General features: G+C 44.9%; 2 protein-coding genes across 4 annotated transcripts in view; both read right to left on the bottom strand.

Moving 5' to 3' along the window:
• Window positions 1-18,155, bottom strand: part of LOC118301338 (unconventional myosin-XVIIIb-like) — a 49,491-nt gene extending 31,336 nt beyond the window's left edge. For 2 of the 3 annotated variants that reach the window (XM_035626751.2, XM_035626752.2), the window contains exons 1-11: window positions 14,145-14,231; window positions 10,539-10,685; window positions 8,568-8,987; window positions 7,728-7,791; window positions 6,083-6,195; window positions 4,513-4,680; window positions 3,150-3,360; window positions 2,920-3,062; window positions 2,708-2,808; window positions 1,976-2,039; window positions 570-714 (exon numbers count right to left, since the gene is read on the bottom strand). In XM_035626751.2, the coding sequence (XP_035482644.2) occupies window positions 570-714; window positions 1,976-2,039; window positions 2,708-2,808; window positions 2,920-3,062; window positions 3,150-3,360; window positions 4,513-4,680; window positions 6,083-6,195; window positions 7,728-7,791; window positions 8,568-8,987; window positions 10,539-10,685; window positions 14,145-14,183 (1,615 nt within the window). In that variant the 5' untranslated portion in view covers window positions 14,184-14,231. Of the gene's footprint in view, window positions 1-569; window positions 715-1,975; window positions 2,040-2,707; window positions 2,809-2,919; window positions 3,063-3,149; window positions 3,361-4,512; window positions 4,681-6,082; window positions 6,196-7,727; window positions 7,792-8,567; window positions 8,988-10,538; window positions 10,686-14,144; window positions 14,232-17,959 lie in introns of those variants that run through there. The other variant, XM_035626753.2, reaches the window with a different exon arrangement.
• A 3,681-nt stretch (window positions 18,156-21,836) lies between these two features.
• Window positions 21,837-26,061, bottom strand: part of grk3 (G protein-coupled receptor kinase 3) — a 57,279-nt gene continuing 53,054 nt past the window's right edge. The window contains exon 21 of the mRNA XM_035627263.2: window positions 21,837-26,054. Within this exon, the coding sequence (XP_035483156.1) occupies window positions 25,893-26,054 (162 nt within the window). The 3' untranslated portion in view covers window positions 21,837-25,892. The remainder of the gene's footprint in view (window positions 26,055-26,061) is intronic.

Below are 26,061 nucleotides of genomic sequence, written 5' to 3'. Positions count from 1 at the left end.
CGGCAGGGTTCAGATGGAAAAAAAGGTGATGCTGCGTATTTCTGCGCACCAATCAGGATTCACTAACACAGTTGTCTTTATTTTGTACTTATTTAGTTCATTTCTTGCCATAAAGAAAAACGAAACATTTGAAAATGCTCCACTGTTGCAGTGGACTGGAGTGACACAACATATAAACGCGAATAAAGGAGCGAAAAAAACTCATTGCAAGATGATGAAAATATTTAAGAGAAACTCAGTAAATCCAACAACATGTTAAATATGCAATAAAAGACAATTAAATATCAATTTATAATGGACATGGACCAAAGACCGAGCTAGAAGCAAGATTTAAAACAAGGCAGGTCTTTGTATTTCATTGAAAATTATAATTTAGAAAAATATATTTTACATAGGAGAATAGGCAGAGGCTGGGGCTAAAGCTTAGCTGTGATTGCTAACAAATGTCCTCACAAGTGTAAAAACACAAACGTGTATGCATAAGTGTGTCTGGCAGGCCCGATAACACCGTGGGACTGATGATGAGGACGATGAGGATGAGGATGAGGACGAGGACCAATGAGAGTTACCTTTGCAGCACCCCGCAGCTCCGAGATGATAAATAGCAGCCAGGACATGCCATATCGCCTTCTGCTCGCTGGCTGAGAAGCCCAGCGTTTCCATGGCAGTCAGCAGCTTGGTGAAGGCAACTGACGCACGCTGTTTCTCCTCAACCTGAGCACAGACGGACAGACAGACGGACAGACGGTCAGACAGACAGACAGACGGGGAGGAGAGACAGATGGTGCCTGTGTCCAATTTGTCTGGGAAAACCTGCCACTTGATATGGTGGAAGAAAAGCTGAAGCTCATCTTCCCTTCGCTGCAGCCGGAGTCTCTTCAAGTGGAGAATTTTCACTTCACTTCACCTCTTCAGAACCCATTTTGGCTCACTTTCTATTTTCATTTTTTTCTGGAGCGGTTCTCAGAAAGGTTGAGAACACACAAGAATGCCGCAGCGCCGAGAGAGTCTCGGGTTCTGAACTTGGGGGCCTTGGACAAGCCATGCCTCTGAGGGCACTATATGTAGAAGTAAACTCAGAGTATTACCTTTTACATGTAGAATGAAGAGCATCTTGCCATTGTGGCACTTCCTGAAAGTTGGCGCAAACTGTCACTCGGACTCAAGGATGAACTGGTAAGATATTGGTAGTCAAAGGTCAAAGGTCAAAGGTCAAGGCTGGGTCTAATAGGGTAGATTGATGGAGGGATGATATTTTTATGCAAAAGGTCAACCTCACTGTAACATCATATTGTTCTGCGAAAAAGGACAACGCCGCTCGTGCCTCGTTCACATTACACCCAACTGTGGCGGCAACTCTCTCCCTACACGGCTCTGGCAACGCGTGGCATTGGCCACGGGACGCTACACGACCGGACAGTCGCTCCCTCGTCAGGCTGAACTTTCAGACTTTGGAGGTTTAGGACAGCGGCTGATGCTCACATGCCAAAGACATCGGCCGCAGTGTGGGAGTGAGGTTGGAGCGTGAGTAATTTACTGTATTGAGCACTGAAACTATTTGGTGTTAAATGACTGCAATTGGGTTCAGTTTTACTTTTAAATTTGTTTAGAGTTTTTGCACTCTTTTATATTTGTATATTTAAACATACTTTAAGAAAAAGAGTATCGGTTCTGGCAACTTGTAGCCACCAGTACCGTTTTAAAAGTACCGATTTAGCACCCGCATTGTGGAAAAAAACACAAAAACTACACCCTGAAAACTATTTTCAAATCCTGCATCCAACAATAATCAGGTACGTGTCCTTTCTTTCACTTTTCTTTAAAGACTTAATAACAACATAACATCTGCCAAGGCAGAATGGACACAACGCCTCTCCATCGCACAGCTGCTTGGAACGTTGGCGCACACACACACGCACACACACACACACACACGCACACACGCACACACATGCTTCTCTTGCACTTACTGTACCTTGGTGGGATTTACAATACCAAAAGAGTTGGATTCGGGGAGCTGGTGCAGCTGCAGTTCTGTCCTGATGAAGAGTCAACAGCAGAGTTAACAACAGATGAATATGATTGTGCCGTATGTGAATGTCAATCAGTTACAACTATGCAAGTATGAGTATCAGTGGTGGAGCAAGTAAAAGTATCACCACAACCATACAGTATATACAGTAAATATTCAGTTACGGTAGAGTAAAGTAAAAAAGTACCCGCTTAAGTAAGTTTACAGAAGTTTTACCAGCAATGTACAGATGAAGGAAAAGTACTTTTGCAGTAAACTCTCGAATAATTTAGTCCAGTGGTTCCCAACCAAGGGGTCAGACCCCTCCAAAGGTTCACCAGATAAATCTGAGGGGTTGCCGACATGGAAATTTAAAATTTTAAATACTAATTTGTCTCCTTGAGAGATTTTATTGGCATGCAATCATGTGAGGAGGATTAGAGGGGGCCCAACTATAGACCCAGCTCTTTTCAGCAATTACAATCAAATCATTAAAAATGTTTTATATATATATATATATATATATATATATATATATATATATATATATATATATATATATATATTTATATAAATAAAATATTAAGTCACTAGTAACTACGGCTTTTAGATAAAGGAAGTGGAGTGAAAAGTAATATTTTTCCATACGACTAGTACAGTACATGAGAGAATCTACTTCCCGCCACTGGAGATTACCTCATCTCTGTGCTGAGTCCTGCCAGCATGTGAGAGAAGACCAGGAAGTTGCTCTCTCCTGCGATCTTCTGACACACTTTCCATTTGTCCAGCATCATTGTCTGATGGAGAGACAGGGGACAGCGCGGAGGGTGAGAAGGTGGAAAAGGAACAGGGTGTGTGCGTGCGTGTGTGTGCGTGTGTGCGTGTGTGTGTGTGTGTGTGCTTCGTGCCTGCAGGTGTCCAGCGGCGGCCTGTCCAGCGTGGTTAAAGTCCAGCGAGAAGATGGTGGCGAATCGAGACGACGCGTCACTGTGCTGGGAGCTCACACAGCCGAAGGACCTCAGGACGGTGAACATGGCCTGCACACGCTCCACTGACAGAGACAGGAAGGGGACAAAAAAAAGGATTTGAACCATCTGCAGAGTACGGACGTGAGTCCTCCGAATGCCTCTGTGCTCACCGCTGATGTTCTCTCCAGTGGTCCCGGCTTGTTTGAGGAGAGCGTGCGTGAAGGTTTGACATGCGGTGGTCTTGCCGGTCCCGCTGCGTCCCACTGCGCACACGCTGTGGTCCCTCCGGGTGCCCACCATGGACACGTACACTCTTTTGACCAGGGCCGCCAGAGCAGGGGGGGCGTCCCACAGTGACTCCCCTCGCCGAGACTTTGGGGTCTGACAGGAAAGGAATCATTGATTCATTATTTGATGGACAGACAACGTGTCCATCACTGGAAACTGAAACTCTTTGGGTTTCGGACCTGCTTCTCGGAGGAAACCAAAAAATCTGAGGCCGTCACTCCGGGAATATATAGACAGAACTACTAATCAATGAATTGAGTAATCACCGGATTAACTGATTATGAAAATAATCATTACTTGCAGACCTAAAATAGTTGATTGGTCAAACGCCAGCTACTCATAATAATCAATTACTAAGTATATTAGTTAATGATGAACACATTTTTGACAAAATCATATTTACACAGTTGTGAATGGTTCAGTTGTTATTTGTTTTAACACTAATCATCTATTACAAATCATTTATCAACAAACATTTGTATATGACAAATAAACAGCTAGTTGGTATAATTATTATCTTTTTTCTTTTACAACATTTTTGACAAAAGATTATTGAAAAATAGTTAACAATCAAGTGAACTATTGATCAGGACATGAAAGTATTTGTTGATTTGCAGAAAAAATGCAGCTTCTGACGATCGATTAATATTTTTTTTCAGTAAGTCTTTCTTTGAGCAAAATGTCAAAGAATTTGACTGTCCACCAAAAAACAACCAGATTGTTTGGTTGTTTGTTCAAGCAGCTCATTATGACTTATGTGGTCGTTTTAAAGACCGCTGAACTCCACCTGTCATTATCTACACGGCCACTAGATGTCAGTGGTGGACCTTCATTGGCTTTGCTTATATTCTGTAAAGTAATCGTGCTGATTCTCTACCCTTTCACCCTAACCTTCATCCCTCACCTTTACAAGCTCATCAACCATGCGTTGGTAAAGCAACAAACGGCCCACAATGCTCTGAGGCGAAAAGTATTTGTGGCGTACCTCCTGTCACCAATAGAGGCCGCTATTTTAGGAAACGGGCAATTTGGTCGATTTTACCACGTACGACATAGTTCATCGTATGAGTTGGAGGACTTCCTGCTGCCATGTACTCATCTAATATGAATATATACTGAACATTGTTTGGTTTTGGACAGTCAAACCCATCAAGACATTGTGTAGACATGTTATTTATGTAATTAATACAAACACTAATTGGCAGATTAAAAATGGTCAATGGAACTGTGGTAGTATGACCTCACCTTGCTGTGGGCCTGCAATGGAGGCCAGAAGTTGACCAGGTTGGGTCCTGCGTGCGTGAGCGGCATGTTGGCTTTAGCCCGACTGGTCAGTGTGTGGAGCACGCCACACTCGTTCACGCTCTGCAGGTCGCTCAGATCCTCACACAGATCCAGCTCTGACGGGTTACACTGTGCAGGGACGGGGCGACACTGTGAGTCCATGGAGCCGCTCAATGAGTTAGTTTACTTAAAGGGGCAGTAAGCGATTCTGGGAAAAGCTTGTCTTTATTGTTATCGTGAACTTTACTGCTCTGGCCGGGCCGCGAACCTGTGACTTAAGGTGTGGAAGAACGACGCACTAACCACTAGGTCAAAACCACAGAGTTGCAGCACCACCCGCTAGCACGTCTCTTAAGGTGTCGACGAGTGATGTTTACAAACTGCACTCGCAGAATTGTGTGGTGCGGTCCGCACCATTTTCTTTGTTTTTCGATTTAAAGAACCGACAGCTAACGGACCGTGAGGAAATATCCGCTAAATTTTTACAAAGCGTTCATTGCTCTAGAATCGCTTACTGCCCCTTTAAAAGGACATAAAAATACAGGTTTTTGTGGAAGACAATATATATACAGATGTGTATATTCAGGGGTGTGTTTCTCTTCCAGCTGTGATTTAACACCTCTATTGAAAAAGTGTTGCATATGTTGATGCTACAAAATCTGCACATTGAGTCTCTGAAAACAGTCTAGTGTCTTTATATCTGGGCGTGTGGTATTGGATTTCCCAGGCAATAATGAAAAGATGCTTCAAGTTGCCTAATGGATCTGATGTAGGATCCAGTGTTTTCACAACTTGTAAAAGAAAAAAACTAGACATCAGTTAATCATGAAGTAAAGATACTGGTGGGTGGAAAAACTCTTTTCCTTTTGCAGCTTTTTGGCTATATACACCCATATAGAGAGCCAAATGGCTAATTATGTGCATTCTTTTGTAGGTTTCCCCCAAGTGTGCATGCATAATAAAAAAAGAAGTACAACATACAGGATGGCACCACATCTGATGCATTGAGGTTCTTATATAAATGCTACTATTTGGTAGTGAGGTATTGGGAAGTTGAGCCCTTATAAAGAGTGACAAAGTCTGACTGGGGAAGAGGTTGTGGTGGATGAATGAGTTGAGAGTCCTGTGTGACGTCAAAAGATGATGTTATCCTTATTTAGACAAAGTTAAATCATTATATTTTTCATTTTACTCAAGTTTCTGTGGCAGTTTGGTTTGGTTTTACCACCGAAAAGGACTTAGTTGGGTTTAGGAAACCAAACTTTGGGTTCAGGAAAAGATGATAGTTAAAACAATCCCTCTCACAACATTAACCATGTGTTATGAAGCCTTTATACCAGCTTTAAACCAACAGCTCCAGAGACTTGAACCCGGATGCCGATAGCCAAATTAGCAAGACAACAAACAAACAAAAAGGATTGTTGTCCACAGAGACCTTGGTGTCCCGAACTTTGTTGCATTGCAGCATGAGATCGTAGTTCCCTTTAACGGAAGACAGAAGTATATTCAGAGGGGAACAGAACTGCGCTACCTTCTCGATTTCATACTCCGTCGCGTCATGCAGCGAGCCATCTGTCTGCAGGCGGACCCTCACTCGGCCCTCTGGTAGTTCTGGTGTGCCTTCATCTGGCTTCAGCTGAGTCGCTGAAATGAGAGAACAACCATCAAACTCACTCGCCGATACATCGATCCCTGTTGTAAAAGGAAACATTTGACACAGTTTGAGTTTGGTTATGAAGGACCGGGCACCAGGGCTCCAGGGCAGCCGGGCACCAGGGCAGCCGGGCACCAGGGTACCAGGGCAGCCGGGCTCCAGGGCACCAGGGCACCAGGGCACCAGTGCATCAGGGCACCAGGGCACCAGGGCACCAGGGCACCAGGGCATCAGGGCACCAGGGCACCAGGGCAGCCGGGCACCAGGGTACCAGGGCAGCCGGGCTCCAGGGCACCAGGACACCAGGGCAGCCGGGCTCCAGGGCACCAGGGCAGCCGGGCACCAGGGCACCAGGGCACCAGGGCACCAGGGCAGCCGGGTTCCAGGGCACCAGGGCACCAGGACACCAGGGCACCAGGGCACCAGGGCACCAGGGCAGCCGGGCTCCAGGGCACCAGGGCAGCCGGGCACCAGGGCACCAGGGCAGCCGGGCTCCAGGGCACCAGGGCAGCCGGGCACCAGGGCAGCCGGGCACCAGGGCACCAGGGCACCAGGGCAGCCGGGCTCCAGGGCACCAGGGCAGCCGGGCTCCAGGGCACCAGGGCAGCCGGGCACCAGGGCACCAGGGCAGCCGGGCTCCAGGGCACCAGGGCAGCCGGGCACCGGCAGCGCAGGGCATGAGAATTAAACGACATTATTTTGGACTTAAGTGTATGACAAAGAACAAAGTGCTCATCCTGAGTCTGGAGGGAACTCACCGAGGTCACGACACGTGTTACAGTTTATAAATTGCAGCTCGGAAAAGATAACAGCAGTTTATATACCTCATTCTGTTCTGTGTAGATCTATTTATTCTTAGATGGATAAATGGAGCAAAAGGTTTTGAAGGAATGAGGATTGTAGAGGGACACTGGGGTGTCAGGTGTAGCTGTGTGGCGATGGCAAAGGGTTACGTGACTCATGAGCAGGGTTGGGTAGTCACGGATTACATGTAATCTGGATTATGAAATCAGATTACAAAAAATAATCTGCAGCCTTGAGTGTCTGCCGATACTGATCCTGTACTAATCTGATACAATCTTTTCCCCACTCGCAAAATAAAATATTAATAATGCATTGTTCATGATGCACTTTGCTTGACCTAGCATCTGAAACCTCATACTCAACAGTGAGACCAATAATCAACATGACTGAATACAGCTGTTTTATTTCTCACAGAACTTTTGGCAGAATGTTTTATGGTCAGCACCGTTCAAAACGAATTGAACGTTAAACTGTTAATTAAAATATAATCAATCAACATAAAAATATTTTGCCGGAATGTCGTTCAAGGCTTAGTAGATATGTAAATAGGCATTTATTCGGTATGTTGGTGGCTCCTTTTTGTTTGTTAATATGTAAAGAGAACTAATATATCCAAGCAAGCATGTTAAACGTGCTTCAAATTGAGCTGTTCGTGTGTGTGTGTGTGTGTGTGTGTGTATGTGTGTGTGTGTTGGGTAGTGATGTTCTCATTTCTTACCGAGGTTGAAACCATCCTTTTGGACATACCACACAGTTCCAGCTTCGTACCACACGTCCCTCACCTGAGAGAGAGAGAGAGACGAGGACACGACAGGAGGACAGAGTCAATTGGGGAATACCTGTGCCGCATCCTCTGTGCAGACGGTTTCTGCAAGTACCGATACATACACATTAGCTGTTGCAATAATTGAAGACATATCCGGTATTTTCAAAAGGTATGAGTTGTAACTTTTTACTCAGACCTGTGTTTTGTTGCGCTCTTTCACTAACCCAAATGTTTCCACTGCCAGGTACACGTCAAACCTTGAGAAATCTGTTATTTCACTTCCACTCGGTCACCTGTCGGTGATGTCATATGCCCTTTGTGCATGTGTCAGCGTAAGCTGTCGCACAAACAAGCTGACCGCACTTATGGTGAAGCTCCTGGTTTCAATTGGACAGATGTACAGATTTATTCAACAGAGTAAAAAACCCATGAAAAGACTTCTCCAACCGCGAATGTCTCCTACTAACAAGTATTGTGTGTCTATCGCACTGGCTGATATCGTTCTTTTGAGCCCTGCAGAGCTCCACTGTTTCCAAAAACTGTAGGGGACACATTCTCGCCGTCCACATTCCATGACTTGACACTTTAGTTTATGTTGATCCAGTCCCTGGCCACACGTAGCTGCCGATAACTTGAACCCAAGGACTTCATGCATCTTACTAATGATAAATGAAATCATTTGCATGGAATTGCTTTTACAAATTCATTTCGTCTCATTTATTGGCTATGATGAAGTGAAAAGATCTATAATGAATCCAGGGTTCCTCCATAATGTCAATGATGACTACACACCTCTCTATTATGCTCTGTCACAGCTGTGTCTGCTTGCCTTCCCTCTGGCTCCAGCCTCTCCTCCATCCCGTCCTCCAGCTCCGCCTGCTTCACCCCGCCCACCCTGTCCTCCTCCGGCTCGGCCCGCGGCGTCCTCCCGCTCGCCTTCTCCGACCTCGCGTCTTGTTGCTGCTGCTGCTGCACCACCGGCGGCTCCGGCGTCACCTCGCGCTTGGTTTGATGTTTGCCGTCGGCTTCCGGGGTGAAGATGAACCTCTGAGTCGGGGACTTGCCGCTCGACTGGGTCGCGCCGCATCCCTGCCTGCTGCTGCTGCTGCTGAGGAGCTGCTCCGCCCGGAGGGCCATCTCGGCCTCGAGGATCGGAGGAGTCTGATCTGGGAGGAGGAACTGTTGCACCAGGTTGTCGCTCAGTTTGTTTGGCTGCAGGGGGAGAAATTCAGGAATTGCGTCAGCCCCTAAAGAAGGAGCTGGATGGGAAAACTGATCCCACTATGCCTGTACAGTAAAAATATGAAGTCCCAACAAGCAGCTGCTTAGCAGCTCAGTTCACTACTTAACATGTTTTATGTCGATTATTTAGTCTGTACGAAAAGCCAATGAACAGGGAAAGGGTAGCTATTGAGCACTTAGGGTTTCTATTGAAATAAAAATCCAAGAGGGCCACGCCAAGAGTGAAATGTTTGGCTGTTACTGGGCAAAAGGCAAACGCGCGCGCCTGTGGCTTTCTGGTTCCTAGACACCGAAAGTAATGGTCGCCGTGACCTGGCAGCCATGTTCTCACAACTTAACCACCTGTACCTGGCCTCCCAATGTCGTAACCGTCGACCCTTATTTCAGAGATGGACGATGTACAGCTTCCCCAAAAGATCCTCAGGATCGCCCCCTGGTGACTGGCTGCAGTACAGGACATAAACTCCACCTCCTCCATGTTAGCAAATGGGATAGGGACCCAACTTAAAATGATGAGTCGAATACATTTTCTACCAGATGGTTTCTGTAAGTTTTCGGTAGGACTAGTTGTTGTCAGAGTGATGTTCAGGTTTTATTTGACATATTCGTCATTTGATGCTTAAAAAAAAAAAAAGGTGTGAAATGTCATGATTGACAGCTGAGGGCTTGCTCGCAATTGGTCGAGCGTGTGCATCGGCTCCCAACCATGAGTAGTCATGCATTACGTTGCATTGCATTCATTTAGCTCTCGCCTTTGTCCTATCTACTATTCCTTGACCTCAGTGGAAAAGGTCATGAGGTCAAGGACGACTCATAGGACTTAGGAAAAGCCGACAGCGCTGCTCAGAGAATCCGACTCCACTTTCACTAAACTACGTCGTCACGCGACGGCGGATGTTATTGATGCGTCTGCCGTGGTGAAACTACACATTACCGAAGATGGACTACAATAAACGCGGGGGCTCCATCAGCATGTTTCAGTGTTTTACCACCGATTCATATGTAACAGTAACTGACATGATAACGTGCGTCACTTCTGGGTCATATTCATACTCTTCTACTTCTTCAACTTCTAGTTCAGATTGAATCATTTACCTAAGTGCATGGTGCATCACGTTAAATATCGCTGCCGCAATGCATTGTGGGGCGTCTATATCTCCTTTCCTCTCACATAGGAAGCTCCAGTGTACCCTATGCTAAAGGAGATAGGAAAGGAAGCATTGAAGCACCGTTCCTATGCATTTAGAGAATCCAAACAGCTCCTATCATGGCTGCTGATCAAATACTTCCGGGTCACGTCAAGATTTAGGAAACTTCCTAAGCCAATTTGACAATTGGACCTCACCCCAGTTTGTACGGAGACGGGTCATCCATCATAGCCTGTAGTCTTATATGGTCATAATCACAAAACTCATGAGTTCCACCTGCAGGCGGCATAACAACACCAGACAGGTTACATGGTTCTTGAGGAAGCTTGGCCAGATCTGATCTGGAACCGAAAACAAATACGAAAGCACTCACAGGTTTTTCCTCTTTGACCTCTGGCTCTTTGTGTTTGGTCTCCTTCTCGGAATCTCTGACCAGCTGTTTGAGGAAGCCGCCCGGCACCGCAGACAGAGCCGGTGGTGGAGCGACGGCCGTGGCCACGGGCTGTTTCTCCTCCTTGATCTGTGGTGTGATCGAATTGGTCGGGCAGAGCGGGAGAGAAACAGCAAATCATTGTCGGATCTGAATAGTATTTGCTCTGCATGCTGAGTACAGTATATAATCACATAAAAACCTAGAGAATCTATGTAGATGTTCCTCTCTATATCCCTGTCGCATGAAAAGTTCACACGAAATAGAGGAGTTCAGGTTTTGATTTATTAAATGGAATTCATGTTGCGCAGCCATGCAACCATCTGACATTCAACATGTATTTACATAACCGTTCATTTAATGGATGAATCCCGCTGGACACGATATCTCAGGAGGGAACTCCTTTATTTATTACATTTTTGACAAATCTCAGGGATTGATGCACTAATTATGACACGTTTTCAGAAGAAAAATGGGTAAGAGGATTAAATGATAACATTTTATATCAGAGTGATAGGTCAAATTCACTTCACGCATCATAATGATCTGCAAAGACTCTTCTCTGGCACATTATTCATCACCATGACGCAGGAGCAGAAGGGGGAGCTGTGACCTATTTTTTCATGATTATATTGTTTTAAATATATATATATATAAATACATGTTTTAGAAAAAGGCTGTGGTCTTCATAAATTTCCAAAAAGTGACTCTCAAAAATTTAAATTCAAGGCAAAAGTTTTTCCATCAACAATCTCTCACTAACCTTATCCAAAGTGCTTGTCTAAGCCTGACCATCATCCACCACGACCATGACCACCAATCACATTACCCCCAAAAGACGGCAGTGATTTATAGATATAATCTCGAGGAGACACGGTTCGCAGGCAGACGTCTCAAAGGCTAGACATAAAACTACCTGCATGGCTAAATACCGCTTGAGATGAAAGAGAAGACAAATTCATCATACTTTGGATTGAGTGGATTCTATGTATCCGCCACATTAGCGTTTTCACGCTGAGGGCATGATGTGGCCTTTACTGAATCTCTGCAGGGCTCTGCGAGTGGGTCGCCTTGGAACAATCTTAATTGCTGTCTCCATGAGAACCGGAAATATCTGTCATATCCAGACTGTAACTGTGCATAATTTGAAAAAAGTTTTACAGTGTGCGCACTCCCAGCTGTAGGGAGACATATGAGTCAGCGGCCATGACGAGCATCATGAGGAAGGCAGAAGTGCCGAGCCAGAGCGGTGGCCAGAGGCCTGACATTTCACTAATAGCTGTTACCGGCTCACACAATGGGGAATATGATGAAGGTCAGTAGGACAGCTGTTTCACATTCTTTGACAAGCTGCAGTTTGCAATCATGAGAAAACCTGGACAGGAACTGGCCCGAGCAATGCCTAATTATAACACTTTGGCCTGTGTGAGGGTGATGCTGCCCTAACACGGTCATGAGCAGGCAATGAGCGGAGACAATCTGAATGGATGTGTGTGTGTGCATGCGTATTGAGTTTGTTTGTCAGCATCAGCCAATAATAATTCATCGCCAATATCATGTGCCATGAACTTCATCTGATCTGTTTCAGGAGTTCGATAGAAACGATTTTTAGAGGAAGAGTTTACTTTTGGACAACGGCCCAAACTCTCAACTCTTTACTTTAATAGACACGGCGCACACTGACTTTGGAATGAAAAAGAAATTACAATCTTTTGTCGCTGTCTTCCCCTTTTTTAAGCTACGTTTTAATGTTACCTTCATCCCACAATTGTCTACATAGTTGTGCTTTCACAAAATGCTGCAACTGCACAATAAAACCAGTTACAATTAATAGCAGCTTTACTTGTATATTTAATAAATGTCATCACCAAACAGCACTCGCTTTACTTTGATATTTAGTAAGCAAGTGTTGAAATTCTACAAGTCTACAAGCCACTTTGTAGTTTTGCCTGAACGATGAGCAAAATCAGAATCAGAATCAGAAATACGTTGTTGATCTCTGTGGGAAATTGGGTTTTGTTACAGTCGCTCCCACCAAGAACAGAAATACAGACCGAAAGTTATAATCAATGGAAAATATAGAATATGTAAAACATTTGCATTCTGTGCAATACACATTACAGTTAAAGGTGCTGTTATAGCCAAAAAGTCACCGCAAAAAGTTGTTGATTATCTGCTGTCGACCGACAGTTGGATTAAATCTCCTCAACTTGCTTCACACGTCTGCGCTGCTTTCAGCTCCACCAAAGAGATTTCCCCTCTGAGCCTCTCACACAGTTTGTGAATTGCCTTTATATGTTATTAATAGAATTGTATATATTAGAACCTTTTTCCTTCTGTCCTCTTCCACGAATAACTCACGACCCCTTTAGTTTTATCTGGTGACCCTTCGGACGGGCCATATATATATACATATATATATATGAAAATATATATATGAACTGTATATAGCGTCGTTAAAACAGAGATGTTCGTTGAGAACAATCAACCTTTTCAAGAACTCTGAACAGAAAAGTCCTCAACATCACTTTAAACCTTATTTTGGGGCAAAATGGTCTTTTTCATTGGTTCAAACAGGTGAATCTCTACGGGCACAATGGACGACGCAGCGATGGCCCTCGGCCCCATGCATTAAGATCGGGGCCCGGTCTTGTTAGCTGGAGATTACTGCCTGGGAGTCCTGCCAAGGTTTTCTGCCAAGTGGCGAGAGCTGCCTACACGGAACCTGGAGCAGCTACAGCAGTCAACATGCTTCCGGAGCATCGGCGACTCAGGATCAACATCTGAACGCGTCAGACTCCGAACAGCTTTTGCGAACGCGGTGGAATGAAAGCACTACATTTCCCTGGACTCTGAAATTGTGGACAAAGTTTGAATTACACAAGGTTGCTTTTTTTCCGTCGCAGTCATTTTGATTTAAAATTGTGATGGGGTTGAAGTATGGAATATCAACGCAAATATCAACTTGTGGTTTTCATGAATAAGTCTGCATTGCTTTTTTTCCGTCAGAATTGATATATTGAACCAGACTATATCTACCAGACTATATCTCTCCTGTCCAGCTTAAACCTCCTGGTACGGTAACTCCGGGGGAATAATATACGGGGTCTAGGGTTAAGTAATAGATAAAATACAACTACAAATTTGGAATCTGGAGAAACATTCAGATATAGCGATCACAAAGTTGTCGGATTTGTTTTTTAGCGGTTAGTGGTTAGGGGGTTAACTCAAATGAAGATAGTTCGGCCAGACCATTCAGAACAGAACTGTCATAGGGCTGTTCTAACCCCAGCCCAGGTGCACTCTGGGCTGGTCCAGTTCATACCCTGGGTCTGGGGAGGGGGGGATATTTTGGGCTTTAGTCGTACCTCCAAACAGGCAGGGTGACCAACACATCGGTCACGGCATGCAGACTTCACAGAGACATGATCTGTCCACTCACTGATCAACGCTAACTCATAATGCACACACACACACACACACACACACACACACACACGGTCAACATTATGAGTTAATCCACGCAGCATGCAGCACATGTGCACCTCCCTTCTGTTCCCACAGCTTCAAACGTGAAGACAGGGCCATGGTTGCACAGGGGGTGGGGGGATGGGGGGGGGGGGGGGGGGGGGGGGGGGGGGGGGGGTTCAGGGATGTGTGTTGGGGGGATGGGGGGGGTCACACAGATGTCAGCCAGAAGTGATCTCAGAGTGGCAGCGTCGGCAGCGGCAGCCGGCGGCGGCGGCGGCGGTGGTGGTGTGTGTGTGTGGGCACACAGAGGATGACACACAACCTGACAAAGGAGAGAGACAGTTAAAAAGCGAAGACGGTGACAGACGCTCGTAGAGAAAAAATGAGAATCTTTCGCGTCTCTCTCTCTCTCTCTCTCTCTGAAACGAGTCAGATCTGCTTTTCAACTTGGAGATTGTTCAGCAAGACAGAGCATTTCATTCCATCAGAGCAAATCAGTCAGGGAGAGCGGCTGAGTTGTCACACGAACACCACGTCACGGTGATACGGTTTTCCATTACCGAGACGTCTCCCCGCAGCTCTCTGTCCAGTGAGGCGCCGTTATCTTTTCGAGAAACCATCTCCTCATCCGTCCGTCAAGAGGCCGAGAGTCTCTGTTGTCACTTATTCAAGTCACGTATTCAGCTTCTTCGTTTTTTCCTCTCAGTTTGTTTCCAACCACTGCTCTTCTTTCCTGTATCCGCAGCATTACAATGGAAGCTGATAGAGTATTAAACGCAAACACAAAAGTGGCGGAAAATGATGCGGCGAGGCTTTAAGTTGCGCTCATCAATATTTCAATTCACAATGGATCATTCATGTGAAAGGAGGTTTCTAACCAAATGTAAGCCCATCCATCCATCCATCATCTATATCCTTTTTTAAGGGTCAGGGGCTGGAGCCAAACCATTCCCTCTCACATTCACACCCACGGTCAATTTAGAGTCTCCAATGAACCTTCAACCTGACCCCGATCTGCATGTGCTCGGACTGTGGGAGTCGCTCCACACACACACCTGATGATATCTTCTCCTCACTGGAAAGTGACGAGTGGCGTTCAGGTCACAGGCTTCATGTTTTGTCAGCGTTTATTCACTGAGTCTGTCGCCATTGCACTTTTTTTTTTCACCCATTGGTTTGTGAACTGCCATTTTGTAGCCTCGACGTAACCTGAATTATTAAATCCGAAGTAGAAGAGGATGACCCAGGACGCCCAGCTATACCTGCAAACATGCACTGATTGGACGGGCCAGCTGTCAATCACCCAGTATCCACGCTCCAATGCTTACTGTGCTTCATTGTCCTTCTTTACTCTAATGGGACCATCATTTACGAAAATGAACATCATGCTGGATTGAAGAAGACTTGAAATTAGAGATTGAACCATAACGTCCTCAGGAAAATGTTTACTGATGTTATAAATCGAGTGAGAAGTAGAGTCAATTACTAATAGATTTCTTTAGGAACTGACTTCTTTTTGCAGTGGCGTCACCTTCTACTGGTCATTACAAAGAATACAGGCTTCAGGCACTTCGGCATTGGGTTCATTTTCTGGACCCGGGGGCTACATACATTTTTATATACAGTCTATGGTCAAATCAAACTGTATCAATATACAACCGTTTCCACCTCAGCCAAGCATGAAAAAACTGTCATGCATTAGTCTGAGGGAGTTTTTTCGTATGTTTCCGGAAAATGTACATGAATTTAGATGGATGCAAACCCACCGAGAGACGGTGTTACAGAGAATGATTGTACATTTTGCAATTCCTCTCAGCTCTATGGAGCCTTTTAGCATCCATCAGTTAGTTTCAGCCCACAACTTTTCCATTAAGGTCCGCTCTCACAGCACTCCAAAAACAAAACCCAATTCCAGTTGCACATTACGGTGAACATCATCCAGGAAGTGATCATATTTGTCACCTCAATGCAATTAGTAAAACATTTTCGTGGTGTATAACCACCATATGGGGTATGTGAAAGCATATAACATGTAATTTCCAGTGTGCAATAGGTGGTACTATGGCAATGACTGTATATTTTCATGTAGATGTCTTCAGGCCAGGACTCTTATCACATATGTGACATTTGAGGCAAATCTGATAAATGTACTCTCAAAATACAACAACTTCCTGTTTCAATGCGAATAATCAAAATTCATCAAAATTCAAGGCCACGCCACTGACAATGAATCAAAATACTCTGACTATCTTCACCGCGGAGATTTCTGGATTGTATACACTGATTGTCAAAGTCGGTCTGATCAATTCTGTAGAAGGACTTTGTTAACGTAGAATGGCTTTAATTCAGCAAAAATGACCAATAATTTAGAAATGGCTGACTTCCTGCTGGGTTTAAGGTATGAGTTAAACTTCTTTTGTACATCTGGGCATGATGTGGTCAGCAATTTTCATGCATCTAGGACCTAGGGTTAGGGTTAGAAATTCTAGGTGGAACATGTCGCAGGGCCGCATGTAGCCAAGCCCATGTACAAGACCCATTACACACATACAACTTTTGTGAGTTTTTGTTAAGCCCCTAAAAAATGCGATTGATTGGGGGGCAAAAAACAATTACTGGCATTACAATAGGGTAATTGCACTTGTCATTCTTGAGCCCTAATAACTGTATTTTCTAGCAGTTTGCTCTCTACCAAGCCCTGAAAAAACAGCATGTTGAGCAGTTAGTGAACAGTGAACAGATTATCAGAGAAATGTCAACCAATATGAGGGGTTGACAGAGACAAATCCATTTTCTGAACATAAAAACAACTTAATATCATCAGACCTCTGTGCTGTCTTTATTACAGCTGGTTGATGTATAGTAATCGATTTACTAGAAAAACGCATGGTTCTAGTCTAAACTAAGTGAAACTATTTTTTCCGCCTGTAAGAAATGCCTTGTCTGGCAGCACATTGATTACTTGTGGTGTCCCCCAGGGACTTATTCTTGACCCACTACTGTTTTCACTTTATATGTTACAACTGCGTCAAGTCATCTGCAGTCAGAAACATGTTTTATCACTGTTATGTTGTAATGTCAACTGAATTTCTTTCTCTTTCTTAAGTCAATTTTGCGCTCAAGAGGCTATGATTCTAATATATAATAATTTAAAAAAAAATTATTTTCAATTCATATTACTCCTGTTTTGGCCTCCTCGCACAAATACCGGTGGTCTTCAGAATTGACTTTACCCTTTATTAATTGTTTCTGGTCCCACAAAATGTATCAATTAATTCATTTATTTTATTTACATAATGTATTTTCATGTTGAAATCCAATTATTTGATCGGTATTTTATTTGTAGGTTATTTTTATTCATTTTTTTCCCCAAATTTGTATCTGCACAAATGTCCACAGAGCACAATAACCTGTTTTATATTTATTACTATTGTTAATAATTTCTGCTGTAAGCATCACATTAGGTGACTGGTGGTGTCGGTTCCTGTAAACAACACAACAACTAGTTTCAGGAGAATGAGGGCAACTCCTTCTCAAAGTGAGGGACGTCTGCAAAAAAAACAACAACTCACGATTCAGGTTGAAGTAAACAAGAATAGTTCTGCTACAGTTCCTGAATGACCAACAGTACATAATTCATACGAATTGAAGTTTTTTTTTACTCATGAGGAAACTCCAGAGACACACAATAAAAATCAAAACAATCAGCCGGCCTTATGTTCTGTCTGGAGCCAATGTCGAATCACACCCCAGTTCTTGTACCACACGGGCCCTGCCAGGCCCCTCTTTTTCAGACAAACCGTCTATAAATAAAAACCTAGAAGGTGTCGTTGATATCTCTAACCGTCTGTGCACATTGGCCCGACAGACACGCGGAAGACGCAGCGGCATACCTTTCGAAAATGGCAAAGAAGTGGCTAAAAGATCCAGATGGCTAATGGTAAATCCAGGTGAGAGCCAAGTGAGAGTCCCGCTGTCCCACAAACACCACCACTGAGTCACACAGCACGCCCAGGCAAGACAGACTGAGTGGGGCATGCAGCAATACAGTCAGAAATAGAGTGACACACACACACACACACACACACACACACACGCAGATAAGCAACAGGACAGGGCTGACAGACGATTCCGCTATAAATATCTGTAGGCACCGGTGGGGGGAGGAAGGAGAGACAACCCTGTTTGGAGACATGGTGGACACTGAATGCCTTAGGAGGAGAAGAAGTGAGAGGCATCAGGAAAAAAAAAAAAATAATAATTTTCTGCCGATGCTATTGTTTAAAACACGATCTCAAACGTGTTTTCTAAAGGTGTGTAAATGGGGTGGTAACATATGCTGGCTGTGCCCCATAGAGGACACAAGTGCACATGTGCAGATCTGCACAGCATCAGCTGTCCAGTTTGATTGACAGCTCCAGCTGGGGGAGAGGGGGTGAGGAGGGGGAGGGGGAGGAGGAGGGGGAGGAGCCTCCTGGTTTCTGTGAGGAGGGGGGGGGGGGGGGGATCACCAACGCTGCCGCCGACAAACATGTGTTTATTTACGTCTACACGCTGATAAATTGCACCGATCTTCTGACTGGGCCGTGCCACATGGCTCCAGGGGTGGACATGTTGTGTCTGTGGGTCGGTCGGTGCGCCTCTCATATCTCGTCAACTGTTTGGATGCAGGTTGCCATGAAATTAGCCACCCAGACATTTATGGCAGCCAAATGTCAAATCCGGAGTGCGTTGATCCTCCTCCCTAACGTCGTGGTGAAGTTGACCTCTGACCGTTTTCAAATGAAATGTCATCAGTTCATAATTTAATCCTATTAGACATCTGTGTGAAGTATTCTAATAATGCCTGAGACACACTGAACGATTTTCAAATCTCTGTACGACGTGCTGTCTTCTGATCGCGAGGCTTTCAGTCGGTGTCCTGTTCACACTACGTGACTCTTCGGCTGTGGGGGGGGGGGGGGGGGGGGGGGGGCCACAGACTACACCATCCTTCACCCAGTGCGCCATCTGGGAGGTGTAATTCTTGTTACAAATTATGTAATTATTATATTTCATATATACAAGAGCAGCAAAATTATAGTCAATTCTGCTTTTATCTGATATTTTACATTAGGTACTATCCATTAAAATCAATAAAGTATATTTTTATACAATAGTTAAATAGTGTAGTTAGGTTTCAGTGTCACGGGTTTGTGTCCCTTGTATTGTGGCTTTTAATTTGCCCATTTATTCAACACCTTGACTGTTTTACGACTCTTTCATTACATTTTTAACATGTGGATTGTTTTCCTTTCAATAACTAACTTATTTCTGGTTTTATTCACTTCAATACATCTCACTTTTAGTATTTTAATTTTACTTGATCTTTATCTTTGTTTTGCATACATTTAAGATAGCGTTTCCTCAGCTCCAGTATTTTTATTTTTTTTTACAGAGATTTTTATGTTTGGGAAATTAGGTTGGGGGATATTATTAACTTCTTTTGCTTTTATTCTGTAAAGCACTTTGTGTTTAACCCTTCTTATGAAAAGCCTACAAATACATTTTGACTGACTGATTGACTGATTTCTCTATCTTGCCTTAACTCAGACGGAAATTCTCATGAACTACTGCTGCAGAACAAACCTGATCTAATGTCTGAACTTTTTCCTCTTCAGCTGTCGTACGGGGAAGAAAAGAAAAAAAAAACAGCTCACAAACCCCAATCTTGAGAATGTACGTTTATTTGAACGGTGCAATGGGACGGTACAAAACACCAGTAAGCCCAAAGCAGGCTAATGCAGTCTGCCTGGTGTAAGACAAACACAGTCTACTTAACAAACCAATCAATTGGAAGTTAGATAAACACTGTTGTGAAATGTCCTTTTTCTGAGGGGGGGGACGATGCGTTGTTGCCGCGAACAAATTCCTATTTTTTCTTACGCAGCCTTTTTTTCGAGGCCTCACCTCAGAGTGACCCAGCTCTGCAGCTCCACAGAGCTCTTGGCCTCTTCGCACACTTTTTTTTTGGCTTTGACCTTTTTAGGTTCGGCCTCAGTGTTTCCAGATGCAGCCGGCAGCTGTATCCATTAAACAGGGTGAAAAGCATTGGGTACAAAATGCATCGGCCCTGTGCCGCACCGAAAGAGCGGGCCGACTCTGCAGGCCGACTCTGCAGGCCGACTGTCCTGGCTTGAAAATCGGACAAATGAAAGTTACTGAGCGAAGGCCCAAGGAGCTTTGACTCAAAGAGTTGTGTGTGTGTGTGTGTGTGTAGAGCTGTGTACGTCATCGGTGTAAAAATAATACGCCGATGTTCTCTGAGATTTGCGATTGCGATCTGTGTGCACATATGAAAAAATGTGTAATGAGATTTGTCGTGCGCATTGAAACCTGTACACGTGTAGACAAATCTGTAAAATGCGTGCATGGATCCGTGTGTGTGTGTGTGTGTGTGTGGATAAATCTTTAAATGCGTACATGGATATCGACGGACGTAAAGGTCAAGTATTTCCTACATGCGATGGAAATACAGAACAGTCGTCAGTTGAAACTCGGGCGGGCCTCGCAATTGGCTCACCTGTAAAATGCGTGTGGGGATTTGTCTCAAAAAAAGTTATGGATGGATTTGCACGAAATTGTTTGCCAAAGGTTTGGTCTTGGCCACGGTTGCAGGCGATTGCACTTTGGAAGGGATCCAGATCCGGGCCTGGGTGCAGGAACTTTCTTTCCAGTCAAGGCAGAGTATGTGCTTCCAGAGCTCTCAACCATATCACAGGGTCTTCATCAGAGGGAGGAGTCTGCTCACCGGCCACAGAGAGGGATCTGTTGATGTGGAAAACTTTGCACATTTAGGACTTTCGGTCCAAGTTGGCTGAACGGCCATTCTTGAGAACCATCACACGCTATATGACGCGGCTGAAAGCTGCAGAAAAAGTGGACTTCGTCTGGAATATATTTTGTGACTTACATTTTTTTTTAAGGGTCTTTTAATCCACTCGATGCCTCCAGAGCTTTTCACCCGGTCTTCTTCGGCAGATGATGGACGTCGACGTGCACGCTCAATGGTTGTCATGGTTTCCACACTGCAGTTTCTAGACCCCTGGCCTGCGTTGGCGTTGAGTCTTAACAGTATCATTCTTGACAGCTTTGTGTGCGTGACACGACTGAAAGCTACAGTGAGCAGGTAAGTGAACCTTGAAGCGACACTCTGCAACTCTTATTAAGCAGCAGCGCCCTCTGCTGACAGGAGGGGTTATTATTCTGTTGGGCTCCCGAGTCGGAGCAGTGCGTTGGTTTCAGATGACACCAAAAGTGGTGCAGATGTTACATAAACAGCAAACTCTGTTTAGAATTCTTAATATTCTGTTTCCTCACTGAATTTCAGAGATGAGGGCTGGCTTTTTAATGACTTCTGTGTTTTTTTTTCAGTTCAACATCACCTTTTGGACTCACTGGTCCAAGACATGGCTGGCAGGGGGAAGGGAAATGTATATTCTCCCTGTTATAAGTCAGTGTGACATGAAAATGATTTGAGTTATTTTAGGGTAACAACGTTGCTTTGTCTTTGTCAAACTGCTATTTTCAAGGTCAAAAATGGACCTCGGTCTCCATCGATTGAGGGTTTGATCGGCTTTTCATCGCAGCTTCAAATGTCACTCTCGAAAATCAAAAATCACGAATACATCTATGTGGCAGATCTGCCGAATACACGAATAAAAAATCCGCCCCATATGTTCCAGATACTTTGTTAGGTACACAGCAAAGCAGATGTGACAGGAGGCAACACGGAATGAGGATTTTTATTGATGAACTGTTTTTACAAGCAGTCCAACACGCAACGTCCTACCTGTCGCAAAAAAACAAACAACCCCAGAACAAAAGAATCTTCGAAATAAAATAAATTTACTCATAATCATTGAATAATATCATCAATTATATATCATAACCTTAATGGTAATAATAACAACCCAAAGCCAGTAGTATTTGTGTTTGTCTGTGGCAAATGAAGAACAAAACAAATAAAGAGTTTCTACAGCGAGCTCTCGGCTGCGCCCCGACTCGTGGAGGAGAGACCGAGAGAGACGGAGGGAGCTCCCCACACACGCAATAAATATGAAAGAGCAAAGAGTCCGGTATTCAAACAAAAATAATCATCTGGAACTCGCAGGTACAATATCTAAAGTCTTTATGTGCAAGATTCGAGCTGAAGTCTTCACCACAAACAATTACACTCACATCAAACACCCCTGACCTCCCCCGAACAATTTCATTTTGTCTTCTACATTAAATCTTTTAAATAAACCTAGAGCATTTTGTCATTTCATATACACATATATTTATATATACTTAGATTTTTTTTCTTTTTCTCCTATATGCCAACCGTTTTTTAAAATTTGTCTTGTGTCGAGCGTGTGTTCGAGCTGAGAGTCTCGTGTATGACCGGGAAAAAAAGAGAATTTAAAACATTCCACCGGATGAACACACAAAGCGATAGTGAAGCGCACGTATGCTCACACACTCACGTGACATACATACATACATACATACATACATACATACATACATACATACAGTGTGACAGAAAACTCTCCGGGAACCAGTTGGGAGAAGAGCTGGATGGCGTGTGTGTGTGTGTGTGTGTGTGTGTGTGTGTGTGTGTGTCGACAAGAGTCCCGATGGCAAAGTGGTGGCAAGCCAGAAAACGCTCAAAAACACTTCTCTCTCCTCCAGAAAAGGTTTGGTCACAGTTTTGCACCCTTCACAACTTCCACCGCAGAATGTGTGTGTGTGTGTGTGTGTGTGTGTGTGTGTGAGGTGTTTTTTTCTTTTTAAGTTTTTGTTGAGGCCTTTGCCGTGTCCGCGGTGAGAGGGGTCAAGAGTTGAGAAAGGGAGGCTTCCCATTGGTTACACTCAATCAGCAACAGTTATTTGGCACATTTAACAACTATTAAGTAACACATTGGGCTAAAAAGGTGCAACAACGTACATTTCAATGAAAACAATAAAAACCATTTTGGTTTACAAAAATAAAAGACACCTTGAGAGGTGACAACATTTTTCTCTATACGATGATAATATCTCACCCTGACTGGTATAGGCTACAAAAGGAAAAGAAAACAAAAAAAAAAAAAAAGTTAATCACAATGCACCCCTAATCAACCCTTTTCCTACTGCAGGTCACACAATCACAGCTGTGGAAATGCATGGACATCACAGACAAGGACACTGTCACTGCATGAAAAAATTAAAAAAACAAACCCTGAAATTGTTATGAAGAAATCTGCTTCCTGTTCCCACTGCTCTGCCGCGCGTGCGTCCCTGTCCCTCCGGTACAAACTTCGACGAGGTCGTTGGCGACGCGCGAAACCAAAAAAAAATGAAAAACTACCAGAGCAAGGAGGGGGGGAAAAAAAGTCTCACGTCACCTGAACTGTGTCCCGTTCGGGGGAAGAAAAAACATGGACTAGGAACCCTGAAACAAAGACGTCGCTGACGCTTTTCACGCGGACATGCCGTCACCTCGGTGCTTCAAGCGCAAAGTCATGACAACTTTTGAGTCAAAGAGCAGGAGCTGCTGTTTTTTTTCCCCCTCCTTCACCTGAACCTTCTGGTCTACAGAGAAACACTGGTGTGGTGGACACTCTTCTCTCAGAAGAATGTGAGCAGTAAACTCCAGGAGCACGTTTCACTGTTTTAGAACAGAAAGAAGAAAAGCCGCGGGACGTAAAAACCTTCATAGCAGGTTATACTGAGTGGAGGTGACATCCAGTCCTGCACCGGGTCAAAGGACCCGACATGTTTGTAACATGTAGAACCGTCGGCTGATCAGCTGTGTGTGTGTGTGTGTGTGTGTGTGTGTGTCTGTGTGTGGGGGGGGGGGGGGGGGGGGGGGTCTCTGGATTCCTGCAGGACCAAGGGCCCAGAATGCAACGCTCTGCAACGTCAGAGCTGCATCAACAGAATTTTTAAATTGTTAATTCATCGTTTTAGTTATTGTTGTAGAAAAAAAACAACTATCTCAGGGTTTAGGTTGAATGAAAAAAAGTTTCACGAGTCTAAAGATTATGAATTCTTAATCGAGGAAATTAACGGCGGTTTGGTCGACGGCCCAGCTCAACAGAACATTGCAACTTGCTTGACTTTCTCTCCTTTTTCACTATTTTCCCGCTGCTCAGCAACCTGCAGCTGAATGCTGCCCAGAGGCAGTCTGGGAAATGTAGGCAAACTCATACAGTACAGGACTGTGTGTGTACATGAGAAAGGTTGAGGAATGAATGCATACAAGAAAGAAAAAAAGAAAAACACCAGAAAAAAGCCACAAGCGTCTATGAAAGTTGTGCTTGGTGTATTGGAAGGTGGAATTATCCTTTAGAATTATTAGTTTCAGCTCGTCGTCTTCTTTTTCCTCCCTGCACTCGCACCGTCCACACAAGGTAAGCTACTGAAATCACAGACCTACTGGGGAGGGGGGGGGGGCGACTGTGTGTGAGCGGGACGGTGAACTGTTGTTTCACAAGGCGCCCTCTGCCCTTAGAGACGCGCCCGCGTCCACGTGTTCAAACGGACACAGTCCAGCTGAGGTAAATGCAGCGCTGCTGTCAACGCTCTCCCTCCCTCCCTCCCCCGCCCGCGCACCCTCCCCCTCCCCGCAGGAGAACGAGCCTCTTCCTCTTCCCTAAAAAGCCAGGACACATTCACAAACAGGCAGACGGAGAAGTCCCCAATAATGCAAACACGTTAAGACTAGAACACCGGAGATGCACAGAGAAAAGGGCTGCGTCGTATATACACACACACTCGGGGTCCAGTCCCCTCGCCGCTCCTTCCGCAAGTGTAGCCTTCATAGACAATAGTTACACCGTTGTCCGGGGTTACCGATCCCCTGGTATACCAGTCTTCATGGTTCCCATGGCAACAGGCTGCGGCTTTGTCAGCCAATGAAATATCAGTCTCTATGGTAACTGGCTGTACAAGAGCCAATCTGAAAGAGTCTGTGGTCCTTGTACTTCCGCTTTTTTCTGCACTGGAATGATCAACCACCACCACCTAGCCCCCCCGCCGCAAACACCCTCCCTCATCTGTGTTTTTGGGGGGGGTTATCCTTAGGTGACTCAAGTAAATATTGACGTTGGCACTTTATGCACTTAATATAATAATGGAGGGAGGAATGGTTAGAGGGAGGAATGAAAAGAAGCTTTTACTATCTCTCTCTCTCTCGCAGAAATACATTCCCCACTAAAGCCCGGTCTCATCTCAGCTGGCCCACAGTAATCAGAGCTTTCGCTCTGTGGGCTTTTGGAGGAGTCCGTCGGGCTACTGCGGTGTCCTGGTTCCAGATTCACCTGATTCAAACAGAGCGAGGTGGGCGGGGCTGACTGGGGGGGGGGGGTCGAAAAAAGAGAAAGACGAGGAAAAGAGAGGAGGGGGCGTTAAGTCCATGTCACATTCATGCAGAGGTTCTTCACGTGCCAAGTCCCCCGAAAGTCGTTCCTTTCCACCGCCTCGTCCTTTCCTTCCTCCCCGCGACTGGCAAGGTCCCATGGCAGGAAAAAAATTGAAAATTAAAAATGTTGCGCTTATGATTGGTCGTCGTGTCGTGTGTGTGTGTGTGTGTGTGTGTGTGTGTGTGTGTGTGTGTGTGTAAGAGGCCGGCGGGCATGCTCCGTTCACACACCGTGAGGCGCTGTGGGCGGGCGGTGGGAAGGCGTCCGAGCATATGTCCTGTGGCCGATGAGGAGGGGGGGTGGGGGGAGGATTGCAGTGTGTCTGTGTCAAAATGTGTGTATGTTTATGTGTCTGTGTGTTGTGTATTTATATATGCATGTGTTTGTGTGTGTGTATTCACAAGCCATTGCTATTGCGGTGCGTGAGGGGAGGTTTTGAGAGCTCCATCACTCCGGCCCGCCCCTTCCCGATGACTTTGGGGGCACGACGCAGCAGCTTCTGGGCTTCTGTGAACGCTTCCGTCAGCTCTTTCTTCCACTGAACAAACTCCGGGTCGCTCTGCACA

Source organism: Scophthalmus maximus, chromosome 2 (genome assembly GCF_022379125.1).
Source record: "Scophthalmus maximus strain ysfricsl-2021 chromosome 2, ASM2237912v1, whole genome shotgun sequence".
Classification (NCBI taxonomy): domain Eukaryota; kingdom Metazoa; phylum Chordata; class Actinopteri; order Pleuronectiformes; family Scophthalmidae; genus Scophthalmus; species Scophthalmus maximus.
The sequence above is the reverse complement of the archived record's forward strand: the minus strand, read 5'-3'. Positions and strand labels throughout refer to the sequence as shown.